Source organism: Haliaeetus leucocephalus, unplaced genomic scaffold, assembly GCF_000737465.1.
Source record: "Haliaeetus leucocephalus isolate CR32 unplaced genomic scaffold, Haliaeetus_leucocephalus-4.0 Scaffold362, whole genome shotgun sequence".
In the NCBI taxonomy this organism is placed as follows: Eukaryota; Metazoa; Chordata; class Aves; order Accipitriformes; family Accipitridae; genus Haliaeetus; species Haliaeetus leucocephalus.
The window spans coordinates 9,104,693-9,125,733 of record NW_010972798.1 but is presented as its reverse complement, the minus strand read 5'-3'; the positions used below and the strand labels follow the sequence as shown (position 1 = coordinate 9,125,733).

The following is a 21,041-nucleotide window of genomic DNA, read 5'->3' as shown; positions in this document are numbered from 1 at the left end:
TCCTGGGTAAAAATTTCTTACAGTCATTTTGCTTGCCTGCTTGGAAGGCAAGGCGTTATTCTGGAGAGTGATGTCCTTAGGAAAACTCCAAGCGAAGGACTGGAATAGATCTTGTTTTTGCAGTAAAAGCTGGCTTCCCTACATATGTTGTCAGCACAGAGCTAATCCTGAAAAACTTCTGAAGTTTACACAAAGCAAATTTTTTGTGTTTCTATGGGCATTGCAGCACCGTGGTGCTTTAGTGTTCAAAGGGCAGGTCTGGGCAGTGGGCTGAGATGCTGTCTGGCCAGAGCTTTCATCTTCCTTTTGGAGGTATTCACGCGTGCTTCTTTGGCCAGCTCTGCCCTAGCCTTTCTGGGAACCACACAAGCAATTTTGGTGTGCTTGAGCAGCGGAGCAGCAGAGGGGGTTTAGGAGAGCACCCGCCTGGCGTGGGTCTGGCCCCGTGGCAATGGCTGGGCTTTTCCTCCAAAAGGTCTTCATGTATCGGGGCACCTGCTTTCAGAACGTCTCCATGCCCCAATGAGCAATGTGAGAGCATGTCCGGACTGGCTCGTCTGATATGAAAGTGCCAATTTCACAAATCCCCTGGTAGATTTGGGTGTCTGCTCCCATTCAGTGTCTCCCTATCAGAATCACCCAGGCATCCCTGGCAAGCTCAGCCAGTGATTTCCAAGAGCCGTGATGTCTCCAGTTGCCACCAGTTTGACTGACGGTAGCCCCCTTGTTTGCTCTGCAGACTGGGTTTGCACTCATCCTAATCTGAACAGCCCAGATGAAAGTGCTGGGTGCTCCTCTAGGGGATTCGCTGCATGCCGGGAGGCTCGGTGCGTGTCCTACCGTGCTCCACATCTTCCCCGCTTCCCTCGCCTTTAAGCTGGGCTCCCAATCACCATCAACTATCTATCTCCTTTTTTTAATGCAAAAATTGTTTTCAGCAGCTTGCTGCACTTTCTAATTCCATCTTGTTTTGAGGAAAAGCCAAAGGAAACCTGTTACAGTAATTTTTTAATATTTGCCACTTGGAAATTGTGTTTGAGACTAGAGATTCAAAGGGCATCAGCTGCTTTCTTCACAGCCAACACATGCTCCCTCCACGGTGCCCTTAGAGAAGGTTACCTCACAAAAATAATGCATGTCTTCACCCTGTATTTTCATGAGTCTTGCCAAGCTTTACATGCAGTAGGAAAGGAGGCAACATTCTGCCAGTTAAACAACTGGGGTATTTTATTAATGCTGGCAGACAGCCCCACTTTCCAAATAGGAGCAGGTTTGCCGAGTGATTTGGTGTGGACTCCGTGCTTCCACGGAGACTCTCCTTGCCCAGCCAAATTGAACCTGTCACTTTTGCTGCACTCCAGCTAGTCCTGCTCAGAGCGCCTTTTGGCATAAAAAAGGACTTTTGCCATGCTGTTGCTCCAGCCAAGCGCCCTGAGCAAATCTTTTGCATTTTTTCCTTTAGTATTTCACCACAAAGCTTTCACAAGCCGTGCATGCAGAATTGCCATAGGATATACATACACAGGGGCATCCTTCAAGGAGAAGTCCCCATGATTTTACCCAGATGTCAATCCCACTTGGTTCAACAGGAGTTCATGTGTTATTGGATGTGTATTTTAATTTTAAAAATGGTTGCAAACACTTCTGCAGAGGTAACAAGCAACATGCTGATGAGGTGGCTGCTCAGACAATTGACAGTTCAGCCACATCTCTGAAGATAATTGTATATCAGAGATGAAAACAGTTGTTATTATATGCCTGGCTGGTGATGAATGTTTGTATGCCCTCTCTGAGCTCCCAAGAAATGCAGGTTACTACGCAGTTCAGAGGGACTCACTGAAAGAGATTTTGGGTGTTTCTCATGGCTTGGCCGAAAGGCAAGCTATAGTTGATACTTATTAAGTGCATGCAAGTATTAATCTAGTGTTAAGGAGCCCCAAGGAAGCTGCCATTGTCTCCTGGGGATGAGCAGGGCAGCCATGGCCTCACCTCACCTCACATGGCCTCTCTGCCTCGCTCCAGACGTAGGATAACAGGGTGCAAAGCTCATGCTTCTCTGCAGGTCTCTTTTTCAGTTCTTGTCATTTTGCCGGTCAGGTTGTCCAGTGGGTGTGTGTGCAGGTTTTTGCAGGTGAGCTGCTGTACCATGACGGCAGCATAGCATAAACATGCCTGAGGTTGCTGGCTCCGATGCCTCAGGAGGAGCCTAGCAGCAGTGGCACAGGGTTCATTGTGGGTTTCGCTATCAAGGAGAACACTTGGACACAGCCTTGCCAGGGCTAGCATTAGCCTGGTCCTGGCTAACAGTTTTGGGTGAGCCTGCTCAGACTGCAGACGTATCCCAGGTGCCTGACTCTGCACCTTGCTGGTACTCAGTGGTGTTGGCTTTCTTTCAGGAGCAAGTGCATTAGCTATGGAAGTGGCCTCTGTCCTGCTAGGTCATGCAGATGTTTCACCTGAACATCTGTCCTGCTCCCTGAGCTCCCGGCAGCTGCTGTGGGTGTGTTTAGCACTAGTATTTCTGTTTGTTTACGAGGCTTTCTCCAGGGTGAAACTAATGTCTGGTCTCAGTTCTGAATCTCTAAATCCAAAGTAACTTGATATACCAAGATAAACTCCTCCTTATATCTCTGCCACTATCAGCAGTCTGGCCTTTTTCAGCTATACACAGCTGAGCTTAATAAATGGTCCCAAGACCCTATTTACAAGCAGAAGCCCTTAGCCTGGACATAGCTCAGCCTCCAAGGCTTGTAGAGAGAGCAGTCTCAGCAGCTGCTTTCCCCTCCTCTCTCCGTCTCATATCTCATGAGAGCATCTCTCCACCTGGGACTGTGCAGGGGGTTGGAGTAGCTGAGTTCAGAGGATGTACAGCTGGAAAATAGGCTGGACCCCATCATCAACCGACCACGTTGCAGACAGAAAAGTGACCTGTCTGATTCTTGGGAAATCCACCTCTTCTGATTTCCCTTGCACTGGGCTTTCCTCTCATTTCAGCTGTTTTCTTTAGCTTCTGTGTTCAGGTTTTCCTTGGTTATCCCCTCATTGCCCAGCACAATGGTGTCAAAAGGGTGTCAAAGGTATAGTTGTCAGAGGGCGCAGCATAAACTGATGTGTTCACTGTCCTACATCACCAACTCACTTGGTCTTTCTTATCTTGTTACAGCTGAACAAGTTGGACGAGGCAGCAAATGCAGCTCACACCTTCTTCATGGCAAACCCTGAGCACATGGAGATACAGCAGGACATTGAGAACTACAAAACCACAGCAGGGAAGGTCAGCTTAATCGACCGGGAGGCCAAGCAGCACATGGTGAGTCTGAGTTGAAGAGGTGCCTGGGTTAAGTGTCAGGCAGTCTGGAGAGAAGAGGTTTAGGAGGCCACGAGACCGTCATCTATGAATGGGGAGATTCTTGCGGAGGTGCTCATTGCAATACAGCTAAACAAACTCTCCCTTTCAGCGCTCTCCTTTAAGGCAAGCCAGCTCCTGCTTTTTCAAGGCACTCTCCGCTCTTTGTTTGATGGGTATGTCCCCAGCCTGGTCCCTCTCTTCAGGGAACTCTGGTGTCATCCATGGCTGTGAACACACACCAGCAGGCAGCTTTGATGGATGCCTCCATGGGCACTGACAGTCGCATCTTGGCTTCTGTGTGTTTCATTTGAGCTGGGTTCTCCCACCTGGGCAGGGTGGCAGGCCGGAGAGTGACAGCTTTTTCCACCTGCCCAAGGCGAAAGCCCACCACAAATGCCAGGGCCACCCCCAACTTTCCGATTGCTGAAGACACAAGGAAGCAAGAGTGGCTGTTTGGTGTAATTAATGGAGGTGCTCACTAGGGCACCCAGACAGATCTGCCTGGGTCAAGAGCAGTCTTTTCCATTGGCATTCAGCATAGTTGTTGGGTAGGAGGGTAAAAACAAAGAACAGGAATGTTTTTTCACATAATGCATAATCCAGGATTCCCTAAGTATGGAGGAGTTCAGAAGAGCATTTAGGCAGGTTTATGAGGTTCCACTGGTCCAAAAGTCCGTTGATTGATAGCTTAAACGTGGTTTGGTTCAACTGGTTACATCTGGTAGGTACCCGGGGAGATCGTTCTGTCCCTGCCTGCTTGTACCTTCTTTTGAGAGGCACCTATAGTTGGCAAGGGCAGGATGCTGTGGTCCAAGCAGCATAGCCCGCTCACGGTCTTGTCCTCTGCTGACCTACTTTGCAGGAGGACTACAGTGCTGGAGTAAGGCACTACGATAAGGAGGAGTATGAGCTGGCCATTGACTTCTTGGAGCGTGCATTGAAAGGGTACTACTCCGAAGACGAAGATTGCCAGATCATGTGCGAGGGCCCACAGAGATTTGAGGAGCACGAGTACCTGGAATATAAGGCTGGCCTCTACGAAGCTATTGCAGGTGAGATCTTTTTGCATCTTTAGGGTTCTCACCCTTGGCCCTGCGATGTTTTTAATTATTGAGTTTGGGCCTTTGGCTGGATTTGGTGCAGTGTCTTCCCTCCTATCACTGCTGCTGGTGAGTAACTCTGCAGGGGGCACTTGGGAGGCTAGAAAATGCAAACCCAGAGGACAGGGAACTAGAACATCTTATTTTGGTCCTGAATAGAAGCTGGGCTAGAAGAATTGCATTTCCAGACGTGTGGAGCATTTGCAGCTTTCCGTAAGAGCTGGAAGTATAGGTGCTTTACATAAACTACCTTGGTTTCCCCCTGTACACAGTCTCACATACCTCACTGGAATCTTAGACATTTCTGGCCTCTGTTTATATTGTCTCTGTTTTTCAGTGCATATGAAGAGAGCAGCAGAGTCCTCTTGGCCACACTCCAGATGGCCAGGAAAGTTGCCAAAAAGGCTCAGAACATAGATTACCTCCCCGTCCAAAAGGATGGATTTGTCATTAGTGGAGGCCCATCTAATTATGATCTTGACTGAAATCTCTGGAGAGAATTGAACATTGCTGCGTAATCTTCAGATTTGCACGTGTGGCTCTGAGCCAGAGGGGATTAAAATGGTTCATTCTGAGTATAAATGAGATTGCATTTAATTAGTTGTAAGGGAAATAAGAGCAATAAATTAAGGTTTGTTTGGTGACAGAAATCTTATTTATCTGTTCACGGTCTTGGAGTTGCATCAAGCTTTGCAGTTTTGCTTCTTGTGTGGAAAATACTTCACTTAGATGCAGATTGGTTTTGGGGGTTACATAATTCTGTTTGTGTCGAGACAGGAAATCTAATTGAAACAACCAAGATGAGAAACCACCAACATAGCGGATGGGAAGCTGCCTTTGTTGCGTTTATTTACCCATGCAAAAAATATGAGAAGTCTTGTAAGGGCTGACTTGGTACCAGTGTAACTGTCAGCTGATCATGCCTGCTTTTAAAGCCATGACCAGTACCCCAAGGGTCATATCAAGCTGTCCAAGAGAGCAGCCTTCAGTGGCAAAGAAAACCCACCTTCCTTCTCACTGAAAGCTGCTGCTCATCAAACAGGTTTTGGTCTCTGTTAAATTGTTTCTGTGCTGTGCAAGTCGAGTGCTGCCCCGGTGAGCAGAGATGTTTCTGTGCTGGACCATGCCGAGCGCAGACGTGGTCATGGTGTGGTGGTCCTCAACCTAGAACATCACCTGGGAGCGAGAACAAGCCACATGGTCTCTGCAAGTGCTGTGACTTGGCTTGGCCAGATGTGCCTGGGAATGACAACTCCAAACCCTAGGGCATCCAGAGAAACAGGGAAGCGAGGGCACACAGAGGGAAATAATACATGTAATGCAACTGCTTTGCTATAGGCAACTAAGTGGTTCCTTACAGGACAGCATAATCCAGAGTTTACCCCTGGGTCCAGGGCGCTGAGCCCCAGATGTTTCAGCAGGGAGTGGGAACACTAATACACCAAGAAAAGAGTTTAAGTTTCTTCAAAACTCATTTCTCTTTTCAATCCCAAGCTGATTTGCTGTGCTGCTGCATGGGGTTGAAACATTCTCACCTCTCCACCCTGGGGACAGATGCATTTCAGTGAATTGATTTCAGTCTATATTGCCTGTTTCTAGGGTACCTTGACAGTACCAAGAAAAAGCAGTGCTTCTCAGTGATGGATTATTCCAGGTCTAGGATGATTAAATATGTTTAAATTACAACAAAATTATTTATGTCCTTTTCCTTCTTGCTTTCCTTAATGTAATACCCTGGATGTATATGGTAAATCAGATGATAACTACTCAGACTACCTGCCCAGAGCAAATGGGGACTGTTTTGAGTTTCCACTTGATTTCATTGCAAATTCCTCAGGCTGTTTTTTTGGCAGCTCTGAGAAATGCTTTGGTAGCGGAGCGCATGGTTTTTTTTTCAAGCTTGTGTTTGTTTCTTAAGGTTTTTAATGATGTACAGAGACAGAGCAAGCAACGTAGATTTGTAAGTACGTTACAGCAAAGGCTCCAAACTGGAATCAGATGTCGGTGTTGGCTTCGAAATTGTACAGCTGATACAACGCCTGTATTGTGGACTCCTACAAATTAAGAAACCTTGCTAATGGCAGATGTTTACCACATGCTTGGGTTTCCCTGGGAGATATGTCATCTTTGAGAAGCAGCAAACACGGGGATTTTGCTGCCAATATTTACACCTTAGACCTTTCGGACTTGCGGTGCAGGTGCCTTGCTTGGCCATGCTTGAGAAGCTACGCAGACCCTTCTTACCTAAACCTCCCCGTGCCCTCAGGAGCTTTCTTGCTGCAGAAAGGAGAGGATTAAAGACGAGCTGAAGGAAGGGAGTGTGGCGATGGCTTTCGTGTGGCAGCACGTGGCCACCCTGTCTTCACATCTCCACCTGCTTTGTGGGTGTCCTCGCCTTTGGTTTGGCTCTTGGGGTTGAAGAGCTACCTGCCACCTGCATGTCCCTGCACCCATCTGGCTTTCCTGAGCAGAAGCAGCAGTTCCCACCACACAAAAGAGATCCTCAAGCTCCCTCTACAGTTGACAGAAGGAGAAAGGCATTTCTCAAGGGGGACAAAAATGTGACTGCAGCTCTGCACTGGCTTTGGGAAGGAGCCTGAGCTCTTTCTCTAGGTGCACACTTGCCTGCTGGGCCAGAGCAGCATGAGTTGCATGTCCTTCAGCTGGGGAGACTTAACCCCTGTCTGTCCTCGTCTCAGCACCATCACCATCCTTCTCAGTTCTGACTGTCTTCTCCCTCTTTTCTTGGCAGATCACTACATGCAAGTCCTGGCCTGCAAACATGACTGTGTCCGAGAACTTGCCACACGTTCTGGCCGGATCTCACCCATCGAAAATTTCCTTCCCCTCCATTACGACTACTTGCAGTTTGCTTATTACAGAGGTAAAGTCTGCTTCCTGTTCCTCATGGTGCTTGCTGAGTTTTGTTACATTTTGTACAAGTTTGAACTGTTTCACATGGAAATCAGAATATTTCCCCAGTGATGCAGCAGCATGGTCTGAAAGAGTCAGGAAGCAAAGGACATCATTGGCAATTGTCTCTTCAAAAGTCATGTTGACTGAAATGAAATGAAGTATTTTTGTAGAAGTGTTTTAAATCATCAGTGAGGTTTTAAAAGGCCAACCTTTAGCTTAAACATTATTATTCTTTAAATAAAACATGCTTTTTTAGGGTCCTTTCATTTGCCATTTGATATTCAAGTTCTGGGGATTTATATGTTTCACATTTTCTGAAACCAGTTGATACATTTTCTAAGTTAATATATAACAGATATACAAGTTAGCCCAAGCTTATCTCAAGGTGCCAATTTTTGCTAATTACCAGATATTTTAAGATTCACAGTAAAGTTGCAGGAGTTGGCAACATTGCAAAATATCAGGAGTGGCAGTGCTGTAAAATACTGCCAGCTGTGTGGATCTGTATGGTTTTTTATTACATTCTGTTATGTAAAAGAAAATCTAGGCAAAATTCTGATATCTCAGGCTTGTGCTAAGAGCTCTTTCCTGAAAAGGGCAGAAGGTGTGAGGGTCAAAATTGCTACTGAAACCTAAAGCTTCTTCATTCATCAGTGCAATGGGAAGAAAGCTGGAGGAGTCAGCAGCGTTTCGTGCATGGTGTACAGGCTTTTTTATTCTTCTGCCCAATTAGAGGTTTAATGTGGTGGGTAAAACCCTCCAGAGCCCTGAGAGATGCTGCACAGAAGAGAGGCAGTTTGCTGCTGGACAGCATCCACATCCAGCCCATCCAGTTGGATCCAGTTTGGATACCATCTGACCTGTGCATGACCACAGAGAAGTTGTGTCTCTCTGCCTCGATTTCCGTGCTGGTGGAATGGAGGGGTTAAGACAAAGTTGCGTCAGAAGAGCCTTCTAAAGTGCTGGGCTCACCCTTCAGCTGATGGAGAGCTCAGGCTGTGCCGTCCCTCTCTGCAGGCTCCCCTCCTCGGCTCTGCCCCGCCGTGCTCTGCGTGAGCCCCCAGCACCGCCGGCGGGGCTGTGCCCTCCTCTGCCCCCCCTGACAACTGTTGTGTTGCCTCCCAGTCGGTGACTATGTAAAAGCCCTGGAGTGTGCCAAGTCGTACCTCCTCTTCCACCCGGACGATGAAGATGTCTTGGAGAATGCGGGTTATTACGAGGGCCTCTTGGAAGGTACAATGGATCCAGATACCATCAAACCCAGGAAGGTGAGGGTGAATGTCGCCTAAGAGCCCTCGGTGGGAGGCTTTAACAAAAGCATCGGCTGGAAATAAAAGCAGCTTGGCAGCTTTCCCACAGTGGGACTGCTTTGGAAACAGATGTGTTGATGCTGGACTAGCTGGTGATGCTAATTGTCAGGGTGCAAGTCCAGAGTCACCGGTGTGGGGGAGAAGCTGGAGGACAGGATCTTCTTTAACTGGGGACTTCAGCTTAGCAAAGCCCAAGCAAGGGCAGGGAGGGTGATGACCGAGTGCCTCAACAACATAAATGCTCCTCTCATTCAGTGCTCCAGAGGAGATGTGGAGGAGGAATGCAATGAAGCACTGAGCAGAGGGCAACCTCCGTTAAGAGGGGGCTGAGAAATATTTTCCCAAGGGGAGGTTGGGATGTCAGCGTTACTCTCAAGTCACTGAGCTTGGAGGTCAGTGCTCAGCCTGTTCTGCGGGGGTAGCTTTGCTATCACAGGGTTAGGATGGGGTCAAACAACCAATACAGAAGAGGAGGAGTTCCTCCCATCCCATCACAGCCCTGCTGAGGCTCATTCCCCATTCCATTCCCTTGGGAATTCCTTGATTTCCAGGAAAATCAAAGTGAATCTGGTAAAATGCTAAAAAAGAAAAGGGAAATGATAAGAAAGAAAACAAGAACAATTATAATTTCTCCTTGCAAAGTGAATGTAGCTACAAAACTGAAGTTGACAAAACCATTTCATTGTTTTGAGTGTTTTGAAGTTTTCTGTAAAAAAAAATTTGATTTTTGCTTTGCAAAGTAATTTTCTAGGAGAAAACCCAGTGTTCTGTTTACAAATTTTTCATTCAAAAAAAGTCCTCTGATGGACGATTTCCAGCTGGCTGGGCTTTGTGGTCCCCATCCGAGCGCCCTGAGTGCATCCCAGGCTGTGATGCTGCAGCCCACCCACTGCCAGGCTATGGGCTCCGCGTTGCAGATGAGGAACCAAGGCACGGCCAAGCCAGGGTCCCTGCTCCGCCAGCCTGAACCTGCCTCCCATTCTGCAGCTGGGGCTTCTCTGGCCAACCTCTTACCTAGATGTTTAGAGGCTTTCCAAGGTGCTCAACACTGCCAGCTATGAACATCTCTTTTGGGGATTCAGGCTTCCTGAATGAGCTGCTGAACACCTCCCCTTCTGTAATGTAGTGAGCGGCTCAGCCCTGAGTCCAGGGTTGCTCTAAGGCATGACCCAAGCATCCCTCACCCCATAGGAGTCTGCGGTGTTGCGTGAAAAGCGAACCCCTCTTGAAGCAGAGATGTATTGCCTGTGTCCTGTGAAAGCTACATGTGCAACTACTCCCCTTTTCCTCTTCTTTTCAGGAAGCAAAAATGCTGCTGCGGCGCCATAAGCTGGAGTCTCACCTCTTGCAGGTGGCTGCGGCCGGCCTCGGGTACACCTACACAGAGCCGGTAATGCCTGGGTCCGCTATGGCGAGGACCTTTAGGAATTCACAGCTATAGGACCAGCTTCCCCCCTCCCTTCTCCTATAAAGCGAGTCCTGTATAGGTGACTCGGGAGCTGGGTCTTCGCCTGTTCCCTGTGGCATAATGGTGATGGCAAAGCAAGAAAGGCAGCCGTTCCCAGGGTGAAGGAGAAGCAGACACAGCCTAGTCCAGCTCCCTTGCCGTGGTGCCTGGCTGTGTCTCAGCCACTGCCACGGTGGTCAGGTGGGACAGAGAAGGCTGGGCAAGCCGGGCTTCCTCTGTACTTGTCCTACGATGCCTGTTTGGGTTGGGGTTACATTTTCAATTTGGTGACCCCAGGCAATTGCCCAAAGTTGTGTGGGATGGATCCATACCAGAGAGGCTGGCTGATGTCCCGGGGAGCGAGGCAGAGCAGGTAGGTCCCTGGCTTTGACTGGAGCATTAAGTTAAGAAACATGACCTCTCTCTTTTCCCGCAGAACTACTGGAACAGGTACGGCGCCCGCCAGGATGAGCACAGGTGAGCCACCACACCGCAGCTTCACCAGTCCCCTCAGTGGGGTGAAGGGGATGTGCCCATGATGGGCTACCAGCATGCCACTTGGGGGGTTGCTGCCCATGCACCCCAGAACACCATCATGGTTGAATTAGGGCCCTTTGCCCCTTACCATTAGAAACATTCCCACAAGCACCTTATTTTAGCTGAGTGCCTCAAAACCAGCGATGGTCTAGAGGGAACTTGGTCGGTGAGGCAAGTGGTGCTGTTCAGGTTTGTTGGTGTCTGTGCTTTGCTGGTGGAAACTGTTGTTTCCATTACCAGAAAAACAGTTTGCCACAGGACAGGGTGAGGCTTCTTCTGCCTGTATGATTGTGACATTTGTACAAAGTACCAATTTGCCCGTTTTTTAAATTTTTCGATTTTTTTCATTGCGCCAGTTTCCGAAGGGTGCAAAACAGTACAACTGCCAGAACTGGAGACCTGTGGCCAAAGTCACAATGTTCCGCTTCTCTCTTGCTCCTCAGTGTCCCATCAAGTATTAGCAGTGAACCAGAGGATGGGCCCCGGCTGTCCCTGGCAAAGAAACCCATGCCAAAACCAGATCGAGAGTTGAAAGAGGGTAAGTCTGATAAAGATGTTTCAAAAAAATCAGAAGGTTTTTTCCTATTGCTAGAGACTGCAGACTGCAAAGGCTGGCTGCTGAGCAGTGAGGGCCAGTCCTACCTGAAGGGGTTGAAGTTTTGTTTAAGAGACAAAGAAGTCTTCGATGCTGCCACAGCATTTCTGGGCCGGTTGGGTCTGTGGGTCCCACCAGCACTGCTCTGCTCTTGGAGATGCTTCTCCCACCTGCTGAGCTGCTCAGTACAGAGCCCTAAGACATGGAGCTTGGAGGCTGGGTCCTCCTCACCGCAGGGAAGGTGGCACCAGCAAACAGTAGTCTTTCCCCCGAGGTGCTTTTAAGATTAAAATGTTCCCTGTTGTCCAGGCTGCAGAAGGACGGATGCTGGAGGTACTAGGTTTCGGGAACTCCGGTCCTGATGCTTTGCTAAATGTGCTGGATCACACCATATCAACAGCCGTTTCTGTTCGCAGACTGGCTTGCAATTTCATGTCTTGGCTTACATCAAATCACTTGGTTTTAAGGCCTGTCGGCAGACATTTCAACTGATTTCAGCACATTTTGGTCAACCACAGAAAATACCATAACTTCTTCTACTAAAGACAAGCTTTCCCCCATAACAATTTTGAAAAACTATATTGTAGCCAAATACCAAAGCATGATCCTCGCTGCAAAACAACAGGATCTCAAGCCAGGAGGTGTCTTGTGTCTCTAGTAGGCCAGCTCCACAGCAGCAGGCAATTAAACCTCCCTGTAATGCAATGGATGGTTGCACTTTTGGGGGAATTTCACAGCTTTCCACAGCCCAGGTTCTCTCCAGCTGCTCAGTGTCCTGTTCAGAGTATTGTTATCCCTTCTCTAGCCATACATAAAATAGGCAAATAGCACAGGAAGATCCTGAAGAGCTTGCTTAAGGCAAGAGCTGGTTGATTTATATTTGTTGGCCTGTTTGCCTTCTATAACCAAATAATTTCAGAGCGTGTCTTTCTCTGTTTTTAATTCTCTCTATGCTTATATTCTGGTTTAGTTGCAGAATGTTTTCAAGTTTACAAAGAAAACTGAAACCATTCAAAAAGAAAATGGGATTTTTTGTCCAACCAGCTGCTTCCTTTCTCTGTTGTCTTTTTTTCTTTCTCTTTTTTCACTTGGAAAAAGAAGAGAAAAGGCCAAAAGAAAAAAGAAGAGTCTATTTTAATTTTGTACTTCTCTTCTGTACTTCTATCCTCCCCGCTTTCTCCTTTCTGCCAATTCCTTCACTCGCAAAAGTCCAGAGAATTCCCCAATCAGTTTGGGGTGTTTTTCACAGAGCATACACACAGGAAACAGGTCTCTCTCTTTCTGCTGGTGCTTAGAGGCGGTGGGGGCAAGGAAGGCAGCCAGGAGCACGCTGCTGGTCTGGGACAAGGGTTCAGTGTTCACAGCACAGGGCAGCCCCCTCCCCCCCCAGTTCCTTGGGAGAAACAGAAGGAACAGAGGAAGTGGTGAGTGATGCCTTCCAGGTTCATCCCTCATGTGCCTACGGCTGGGGAAGAGCAACATCTGAGCTGGAAAACTCAGCCCTGAGTTGGAGTATGCATTTCAGAGTCCCGTTTCTGATCCAGCTGCATTTATAATAAATGCTATTATCGAGCAACAAGAACAGCAAAGTGAACATGAGGAACGTCCCATCCTTTCCATTTCCAAGAAACCTAACTCTTGAGAAATAAAGTCATGGGGCTAGTGGCAGGGTCCTTCCCTCAGGGTTACGTGTCCGCCATAGGCCAAGGAGACCTTCCAAAAACACACAGTGCACCTCAACAGAGGAAAAGTAGTAATTATAAAAGCAGTGTAACACAGAAGTTTCCTTGTGCCACATGGTGAGAGGAGCTCTGTGGCTCTGTTTCCTCTGTTTTATTGTGGCTCTGTGACAACAGATAATTTTTCCCACAATTTAGATGCATTTCACTGTCCTCCTGGAGAACCATTTGGTTTAGGCTTTTATTGTTGCCATTTCTTTCATTCTCTCTCTTTGAGGAGATGGGGCGAAGAGGCTTCAGAAGATGGTGATGTAGTGGCCTCGCCATGTTTTTCTGCTCAGGCAAATTTGATGGGGATGGATCCAAATATCTTGTAAAGAGCTAATCTCTCTCTTCTTGTCCATTCGCTCAGCACGTGGCAAGGCTCAGTTGCCCCATACGAGGCAGGAGCCCAGCAGTGTGCAAGCCCAGCCACGGTTGTATTCCCATCCCAGGGATGCTACCTGGGACCTCCAAAATGCAGCCAAGGCATTGGCTTCTGGCAGGCAGAGAGAGGCAGCTCAGAGGAAAGGAGCAAGGGATGGCAAGGATGGCCATGGCAGCTCCTTTGCCTCTGTGGAGGAGGATTGTCCTCAGGGTCCTCCGGCTTGCCCCCTCCCAGCCTCCCTTCTTGGTGTAGAACAAGTGATGCTTGCTGCAAGCTCGGCACCACATTAGGTTTTCTATGTGTGTAAAAGACAAAAAAAACCACTGATAATTGGAGAGAGTGGCTTTGCATGTCAAGCTGGCAACATCCACACAGCGCAAATGCGATGGAAACTTATGGCCTCCATTGATGTTGGCTGCTGGGCAGGACAGCCACGTTAGCTGGTGTCTCTCATTGTGTCCCATCGAGTTTTGGCATTTTTAGTCTGTGTTCCCTGCGTTTACAAGGCAGCTAATGAGAAGGTGGAAAATGCTGATGCTCTTGCAGCAAATTGATTTCATCTCCGGGTGTTTCCTTTGCTTCTGTTTCTTTTGTTGCTGATGTGAGGCCAAACTTTGCTCTCTGCTGTGAAGCTCTTTCCCTGGCAGTGCACCCGGGTGACTTCAGCTGGCCCTCAGCCATGGTACAAGATGTCAATGAGGCCATTGCCTGTTCAGCAGGGTTGTTTTCTGTCTCTCTTTCCATCAGGAGGTCCGCTTCTCTACAGCGATGTGAAGTTTGTCTACAACTCGCAGCAGCTGAATGGCACCCAGCGAGTACTACTGGATAACGTCATCTCAGAGGAGCAGTGTCGAGAGCTTCACAGGGTGGCCAGTGTGAGTAGGCAATGCCCCTGGGGGGGGGACGTGACTGTCACCTGGGCTGCGTGCCTGATGCTTTCCCCAGCATCTGACTGGTGAGAGCTGAATGTGTGATCAGCCCCTGGAGAAGCTCTGGGTTCATGTCTCACTCTTGAGTGTTGCATCTGATGCCAGGATGCCTGTGGAGAGCAGTCAGACACTTATCTCCATAACACACCCCTAACTGCAGCACAGGAGCTGCTGCTCCATTTTGGGCTGTTCTTAGAAACATGCTGCAAGACAGAGCCCCTGCAGAAATAGCTCTTTGCCACACATTATACACAATCCCAAAGGATGCTCATCCACAAGCCTGGTTGAGCCTTCTCATTCATCGTCAACTGAGCCTGGGAGGGGACTAAGGGTGCCTGAACATCCCCAGTAGGGAGGTGGGTGGCTGTTTTCCAGCATTTCAGAATGGACTGTGTTCATGAAGAGCTGGAGTGCCTTCCCACCCAACTCACCTGTCCCGGTGAATGCAGCCCTGGGAGATTTGGGGAAGAGGGTTCCTGGTGCTTCTATTGCAGCTCCCCCTCTCCTGGGGAACCAGTTCATGCCTCACCCGTGTTCGTGTCTTTCAGGGGATCGTGTTGGCTGGAGACGGTTACAGGGGCAAAACCTCCCCCCACACCCCGAACGAGAGATTTGAAGGAGCCACCGTCCTCAAAGCCCTCAAGGTACATCTCCTTCCCCTCCTCCTCCTCTCCCATGCCCTCCCTCCCAGCTGGCGTGTGGCACTGACCCTCTCGCCCCTTCTCTTTGCCCAGTACGGCTATGAGGGCCGCGTCCCGCTGAAGAGCGCCCGGCTCTTCTACGACATCAGCGAGAAGGCTCGCAGGATCGTCGAGTCCTACTTCATGCTGAACTCCACGCTCTACTTCTCCTACACCCACCTAGTGTGCCGCACCGCCCTCTCCGGTGAGGGCTCGGGGGCCCAGTAGTGGGACAGGGCTGGGAGGGCAGGAGGGGTTCAGCCCTCCACGGAGAGTTTATGAGTGGGGGACCCAAGCCTGAGAGTAGCTCTGTTTTGCCTGATGCTCCAACTGGTGGCTGAGGGCTGGGCCAAGTCACCGTCCCCACAGCGGTAAAGGGTCGGCACTGCTGTCCCAAAGAAGCTAATTTCTGGGGTGTCTCTTGTTTTTCATGTCTCCAACTCTTCCTCTTTTCTCCTCCCCCTTTTCTTGCCTCCTCTCACTGTCCCTTCTCCTTTCCACCCCCCCAGCTCTCCATCTCGCTTCCCTGCAGTAAGGAACAAGCAGGGCTGTGCAGATCTGGGTCCTCAGATGTTGCCTTTTCTCCCCAGCCTTTCCTTTCCTCCTTTCATCTGTAAACACCACCCGGAGTGGGGTCGGGGCAGGCTCCCCACCATGACGGACCCCACAGAGCATGGCATTTCCATCTCATCCACCCCTTCTCCCCCTCCCTTCCTCCACATGGTCCTGCCTAGGCCAGCAGGAGAGGAGGAATGACCTGAGCCACCCCATCCATGCTGACAATTGCCTCTTGGACCCTGAGGCCAACGAGTGCTGGAAGGAGCCTCCTGCCTATACCTTTCGAGATTACAGGTAGGAAGAAAGTGGGGAGCTGCCGCTGGGGACCCTCCAGGCATCCTGCTCCACGGGCTGTAAGCCCTAAAGCCGGTACATCCCAGCCATGGCAGAAGTGAGATCCAGCAGGTAGTTTCTGGGGGCGGCAAGCATCGTGGCTAAGCTTCAAGCCAGGGTTTAACTGTAAAGGCTCTGTGACATTTTAGGGTCAGGAGAGTCCAGCAGTGGCCCACAGGGCTGTGTCTCTGTCAGGTGGTTTTGGTGCAAAACAGGAGGGTGAGAGCTCGTGGGAGCGAGGGGATATTTTGAGAATCGTACCCTAGCCAAGAAGAGATCTGCTGGTTCTCAGCTGTGGCTCCAAAATGAGGGCAGTTTGGGTGGCCCTGACAGGCCCCACAGCAGGACCTCCCCTGCCCAGCAGCCCCCCCACCCCATCTCAGTGGAGCAATGCAGATCCTGCCTCGGAGGTGGGGGTCAGCCCCGAGCCCCCCCTGCCGCTTCCCTCACAGGGGTCTCCTGCTTCCTCCTCCAGTGCCCTCCTGTATATGAATGCAGATTTCGAAGGAGGCGAGTTCATTTTCACCGAGATGGATGCCAAAACTGTGACGGTAAGTTGGTGCTGTCAACCAAATGCCCTTCCTCAGCAGCCTGTGCTGCTGGGGCTCTGGGCTTCCCCAGGCAGCCTACGGCTCCTACCTTACAAAGAGGCCATACAAAATCCTGCTGGCAGAGGTGCACAAACCTTCTGTGCCCTGCCCAGAGGCTGCGCAGAGCAGGAAGCCTGCAGATCAGAGGGATGGCTGAGAGTTGTCCCTGCCTGGAGGACCACTGAGCTCCCACCCCATCTTGTGGCCAAACATGAAGCAATGCCTCTGTACCTATGCAGGGTCTGGCCCAGAGCAGGTCACGGTGGTGGATATCGGTCCCTGAGGGGGATGGGGCTCAGGTACAAGCTCCCACCTCTGCAGGGGGCCTTTTGGGAGGCTGGGCACCCCCTCTGTGGTTGGACAGAGCAGCTGGGCACCATGCTGGGGCTCTGAAGTCCAGTAGATGCTGGAGGGTAGATTGCATCTACCTAAGACCAGTGCCAGAGGGTTGATTTGGTTCTGCCCCCGAGGTTCTGCAGGATACCAGAAGAAAGGCATTTCACAGCCCGTGCCAGGGTTAGCCTGAACCTCCCTGGAGCTATGCTGTGGCAGTTTTGCTGTAGGTGGTCACCTACAGGCTTTGCAAGGAGTCCTTGCAGCCTTTCTGCATGATGGCTGCACAGCTGGAGCAAGCCTCACACCTCCCTATTTATCCCACACAGTTTTACAGCCATGCCCAGAGCTCTGCATGTCCGCCAGAGCATCTCACTGAGTCCTGGGGTGATGCAGAGAGATGCCCAGTAAGATTCTAGGCCCTGGGCCATGACAAGCCCAGACACGGCCAGTGCATGCAGCCATGCTGCTCCTTGCCACCCTGGTGTCGCCTCTTTTCCCACAGGCCTCCATCAAGCCCAAGTGTGGGCGAATGATCAGCTTCTCGTCAGGCGGTGAGAACCCCCATGGAGTGAAGGCGGTTACCAAAGGCCAACGGTGTGCTGTGGCTCTCTGGTTCACCTTGGACCCGCTTTACAGAGAGCTGGTGAGTCCCTCCACCATGATGTGAGGGGAGCTAGGGGGTACCCAGCATCCTGGATGCACCTGGACCATCTTCAGCCTCCAGTCCCAGCACATCTATTCTCCCCCCCATCACACCCCATGCAGCAGCGTTCCCATCTGCTGCACCACAGGGACATGAGCTGGTGGCCCTGGGACCAAACAGTTTTCCCTGCTACCCATTCTCCTGGGCATCCATGGGGTGCAGGGCCGGGCTGGGGTGCTGAGCGGGGTGCGGGAGAGCTCTGCACAGGGCTGGGCTGGCCATTTCTGACACCTAGTGGCAATAACCTGATGAACGGGGAAGTCCTCCACAGCTCGGAGGCCAGTGATGTGCGGCTGCTGCCAGGTCCTCAAAAGCAGTTTGGCAGCCTGAAGTCCATGGGTCTGGGCAGCTGGATGCCTTGGGAGAGCTGGGCTATGGTGCCTTTCAACAGGCAACCTCCAAGCAAAATTAGATGCAGGGAGAGAGCAAAACCCTTGTCCCTTTGCCTTGTGAAGCAGGTGGGCTGCGAGGTTTTGGGAGAAGCTTATTTTCAGAGAGCTTTACTGTCTCTCTGCTTTTTGGCACTAGCTGAAATTCCTCTGTGTTTGGTGCTTCTATGGTAGGCGATCAGCCCTGACCAGGGAGCTGGAAATCCACGTCAAGCGGAGGGGACAGGAGGAGGGGACGCTGTGGCAGTGGCTGCTAGTGAAGCGTGATGAGGGAACAGCGATACACCAGCTCTGCCCCAACCATTGCAGCCCCTGGAGGGAGGAGGGAATAAGGGATTGAGGTCCAAAGTGATTTGATTAGTTTTGCCCAGCAAATCCCCAGCTCAAGTCTCAGGCTGTCCCTTGTCCTCGCAACTACACTGCTGGTCCTTGGATGAACTGCTTGTTGTGGGTCCTCCCAGCAGGCTGAGCCATGCTGAATAAGCTGAGAGCAGGCACCGAAGCTTTGCTGTTACAGTTCCTTCCCTTCTCCTCTTGCAGGAGCGAATCCAGGCAGATGAAGTGATCGCGATGTTGGACCAGGAGCATCTAGGACCCAGCGAAATGAACATCAACCCAAAGGATGAGCTATGAACTAGGCCAAAGACTTTTTCTATCAAATATTTATTTAATATTGTTAATCTTATTAGAACCCTTCTATTTTTGTACAGAGCCGCTGTATAAATTAACAAGTTAATATGATTGTGGAGTGTCAGGAGTGCCTCTTCTGTGTTTAGCCCAGCTCTTGCTGGGACCCCTTATCTCTGTGCCAGCATCTTCTGCTGCGACTGACTCTGCCTCTGGGATTCTCTGCCCTTCCCTAGCACTTCTCAGGACTTATTCAGGCCCACTGTACCCCCTTGGAGAACCCCTTTTTTCCTTCCTCAGCCAGAAATAGCTGCTTCTCTTCAGACTCTGCTAGAGAAATGTCTCAGGTGTGATAACAGACCAGTCTTCCTGCCCCTGCTAAGTGCTGGCTGAAGGCCCGGGCAGTGCTGCCCTGGGGGAACCTGGAGCACAAGTAGCACAAGTCAGTTATTTCCATCTTAGAGCCCTTCACCATTTGAAATATGCTTTTTAGGGGAAAAAAAAAAAAAAGCAAAATGCAGGTCCTAGAAAAATGCATCTCTCTCTGTAGCCGTACAAAGCTGGCGTTCGGGCATTAATTCTTAGCAGAGCTTCCAGAGATCACCTGCTGGGCAGGGGCTTGAGCTGTGCACAGGCAAGAAGGGGTTTAATTTGCAGCTGACTCTGGTGAAATAGGGTCTGTCACTCATGTTCAGTCCCTGCTCTTGCTAATGGCTTGGGATGCGTGAAAGAAACTGCTTCACAGTGCATCCTTTGAGCTTCCAGGCCAGTGCTGCTCCTGGAAAAAAATGAGGTTAGAATTCATCATTTCCAGGTCCATGTTGGAAAGCAGCTGAAAGGCTCAGGGATGTTACAGTGCCACGGTGTTGGGTGATCATGGTGCAGCTTTGTACTCTGGAAGTCCTGGGTGTATCTTCCCATCCTGACAGTGCAGGAGCACATGTTCATGGTGTGTTAGTATCTATTTCCTCAGTATTTCTGACGCAGTCTGAGGATGTTGCAGTGAAAGCACATGCTGCTTATCGTAAGAGATTTTCTATGCCAGTAACTGCTGCTAAGCTAGTACATCATCCCTCTCCCACCATTGAATTAACTCTGGCACCTTAGACCTTCAGACTTGCTGTGCCAGTGCCTTGCTTGGCTGTGCTTGAGAAGCTGCACCTATCCCTTAGTGCATGGGATCAGAGCAGCCCCTACCTCAGTCAGAGCTAACACTGAAGTCACAGAACTGCCCACCTCCCACAGCCCAGACACAGGGACAGCTTTTATCTTGACCCAACAGCTGCTTCTGCTGCTAGAAAGCAGTTCCTAAAAGGCAGGTTGCAGCAATCTTTGCTGGTGAATTTATTGCAAGGCTGCTGTCTCTCCAGAAAGCACTGCAAGGAGCTTGGCTGGCATTTGCATCCTTGAGTGGCTTTTCTCAGCTTGTTGCTGCACTGGAACTTTCTCAGTCCTTTTCTGCTCCCCTCTGCCAGTGTTGGCATTTCCAGGACTTAAAATCTGCAATAGGGAATTGTCTTTTTTCTCTTTGTTCATGCAGCTTGTGCCTACCCAAATCTTCCAGGCTCATAAGCACTCTCTTCTTATCTAGTCACTGGCTGCAAAGGGTGCGCAGACAAGGATGGTCCTTCTGTAGAGATCTCCTCAAAAGCTGATCCTGGGTGAGATCAAGGGGATCTCAGTGCATCTGGAAAAACAAATGGCCAGTGAAGGGGGCACCGTTACTGCCTAGAAAATGATGGAAAGGTCATTTGCTGCACCTCCTCCAATGTGGAATCTGCAAGGGAGAAAGCTCTGAGTGTTTCTAAGCCACCAGTGTAGCTTGTTTCTTGGAGGTTATATCTCCCTTCCTCATAGACTGTTGAAAAGATTCATTGCATTGGCTCCCCAAAGAACTGCCCACAGGTCTCTGCTTTCAGAGACCCTTCCCTGCTTAAATACTTAACGCACCTTTTTTTAAATAGCCAGAGGAAAAGCTGGAGGGAAGAAGTGGAGGGCAGCAGGAGAGCTGAAATGCCAGTTGTGTTGTCCGCCGTCTGCACCACGCTATTGCATCCAAGGCTTGACTCCTACGTGCCGCACCTTCAGCATGAGTTTGTGCTGCCATCCCCCTGACAACCACATCTGCCTGAGCACGTCCTGCAGAGCTGCCCCCTCCCCAAGCAGCTCGGTGCAGACCCTGCCCTCCCAGGGGCTGTGGGGATCCCACCAGCAGGTCCTCCTGCAGGAAAGTGGGAGGGGGGCATGGTGGGTAGTGGTTTGTTTGCTGCTGTGGTGGTTAGCCAGAGCTGTGTCTAAATCCAGGGGAAATAAACTAAACACATCTGGGCCTCTCTTTGTCTTTCTTTAGCCAAATACTAGAAGGGGGAGACTGGGGGGGGGTATGCGGTTCGTCTCATGATGGTGCCTCTCCCTTTGGGGTTTCCTGCCCCAGTCTCTAGAGCACACGCACACATCCCCCGTGCTGGAGGAGCATCAGAGACACTGATGCGGACAGGATTAAGCAAAAAGTCATGTGCGTGCATTTGCCTGCCTG

The 21,041-nt window shown here is 50.2% G+C and overlaps 1 protein-coding gene across 1 annotated transcript in view; it reads left to right on the top strand.

Annotated features, from left to right (window-relative positions):
- Positions 1 to 18,605, top strand: part of LEPREL1 (leprecan-like 1) — a 71,556-nt gene extending 52,951 nt beyond the window's left edge. Inside the window, exons 2-15 of the mRNA XM_010573068.1 lie at positions 3,164 to 3,310; positions 4,212 to 4,401; positions 7,202 to 7,333; positions 8,491 to 8,633; positions 9,976 to 10,065; positions 10,559 to 10,599; positions 11,103 to 11,197; positions 14,108 to 14,235; positions 14,838 to 14,933; positions 15,024 to 15,174; positions 15,704 to 15,821; positions 16,336 to 16,411; positions 17,289 to 17,429; positions 18,419 to 18,605. Of these exons, the coding sequence (XP_010571370.1) occupies positions 3,209 to 3,310; positions 4,212 to 4,401; positions 7,202 to 7,333; positions 8,491 to 8,633; positions 9,976 to 10,065; positions 10,559 to 10,599; positions 11,103 to 11,197; positions 14,108 to 14,235; positions 14,838 to 14,933; positions 15,024 to 15,174; positions 15,704 to 15,821; positions 16,336 to 16,411; positions 17,289 to 17,429; positions 18,419 to 18,511 (1,596 nt within the window). The 5' untranslated portion in view covers positions 3,164 to 3,208 and the 3' untranslated portion in view covers positions 18,512 to 18,605. The remainder of the gene's footprint in view (positions 1 to 3,163; positions 3,311 to 4,211; positions 4,402 to 7,201; positions 7,334 to 8,490; positions 8,634 to 9,975; positions 10,066 to 10,558; positions 10,600 to 11,102; positions 11,198 to 14,107; positions 14,236 to 14,837; positions 14,934 to 15,023; positions 15,175 to 15,703; positions 15,822 to 16,335; positions 16,412 to 17,288; positions 17,430 to 18,418) is intronic.
- The last annotated feature ends 2,436 nt before the right edge of the window (positions 18,606 to 21,041 follow it).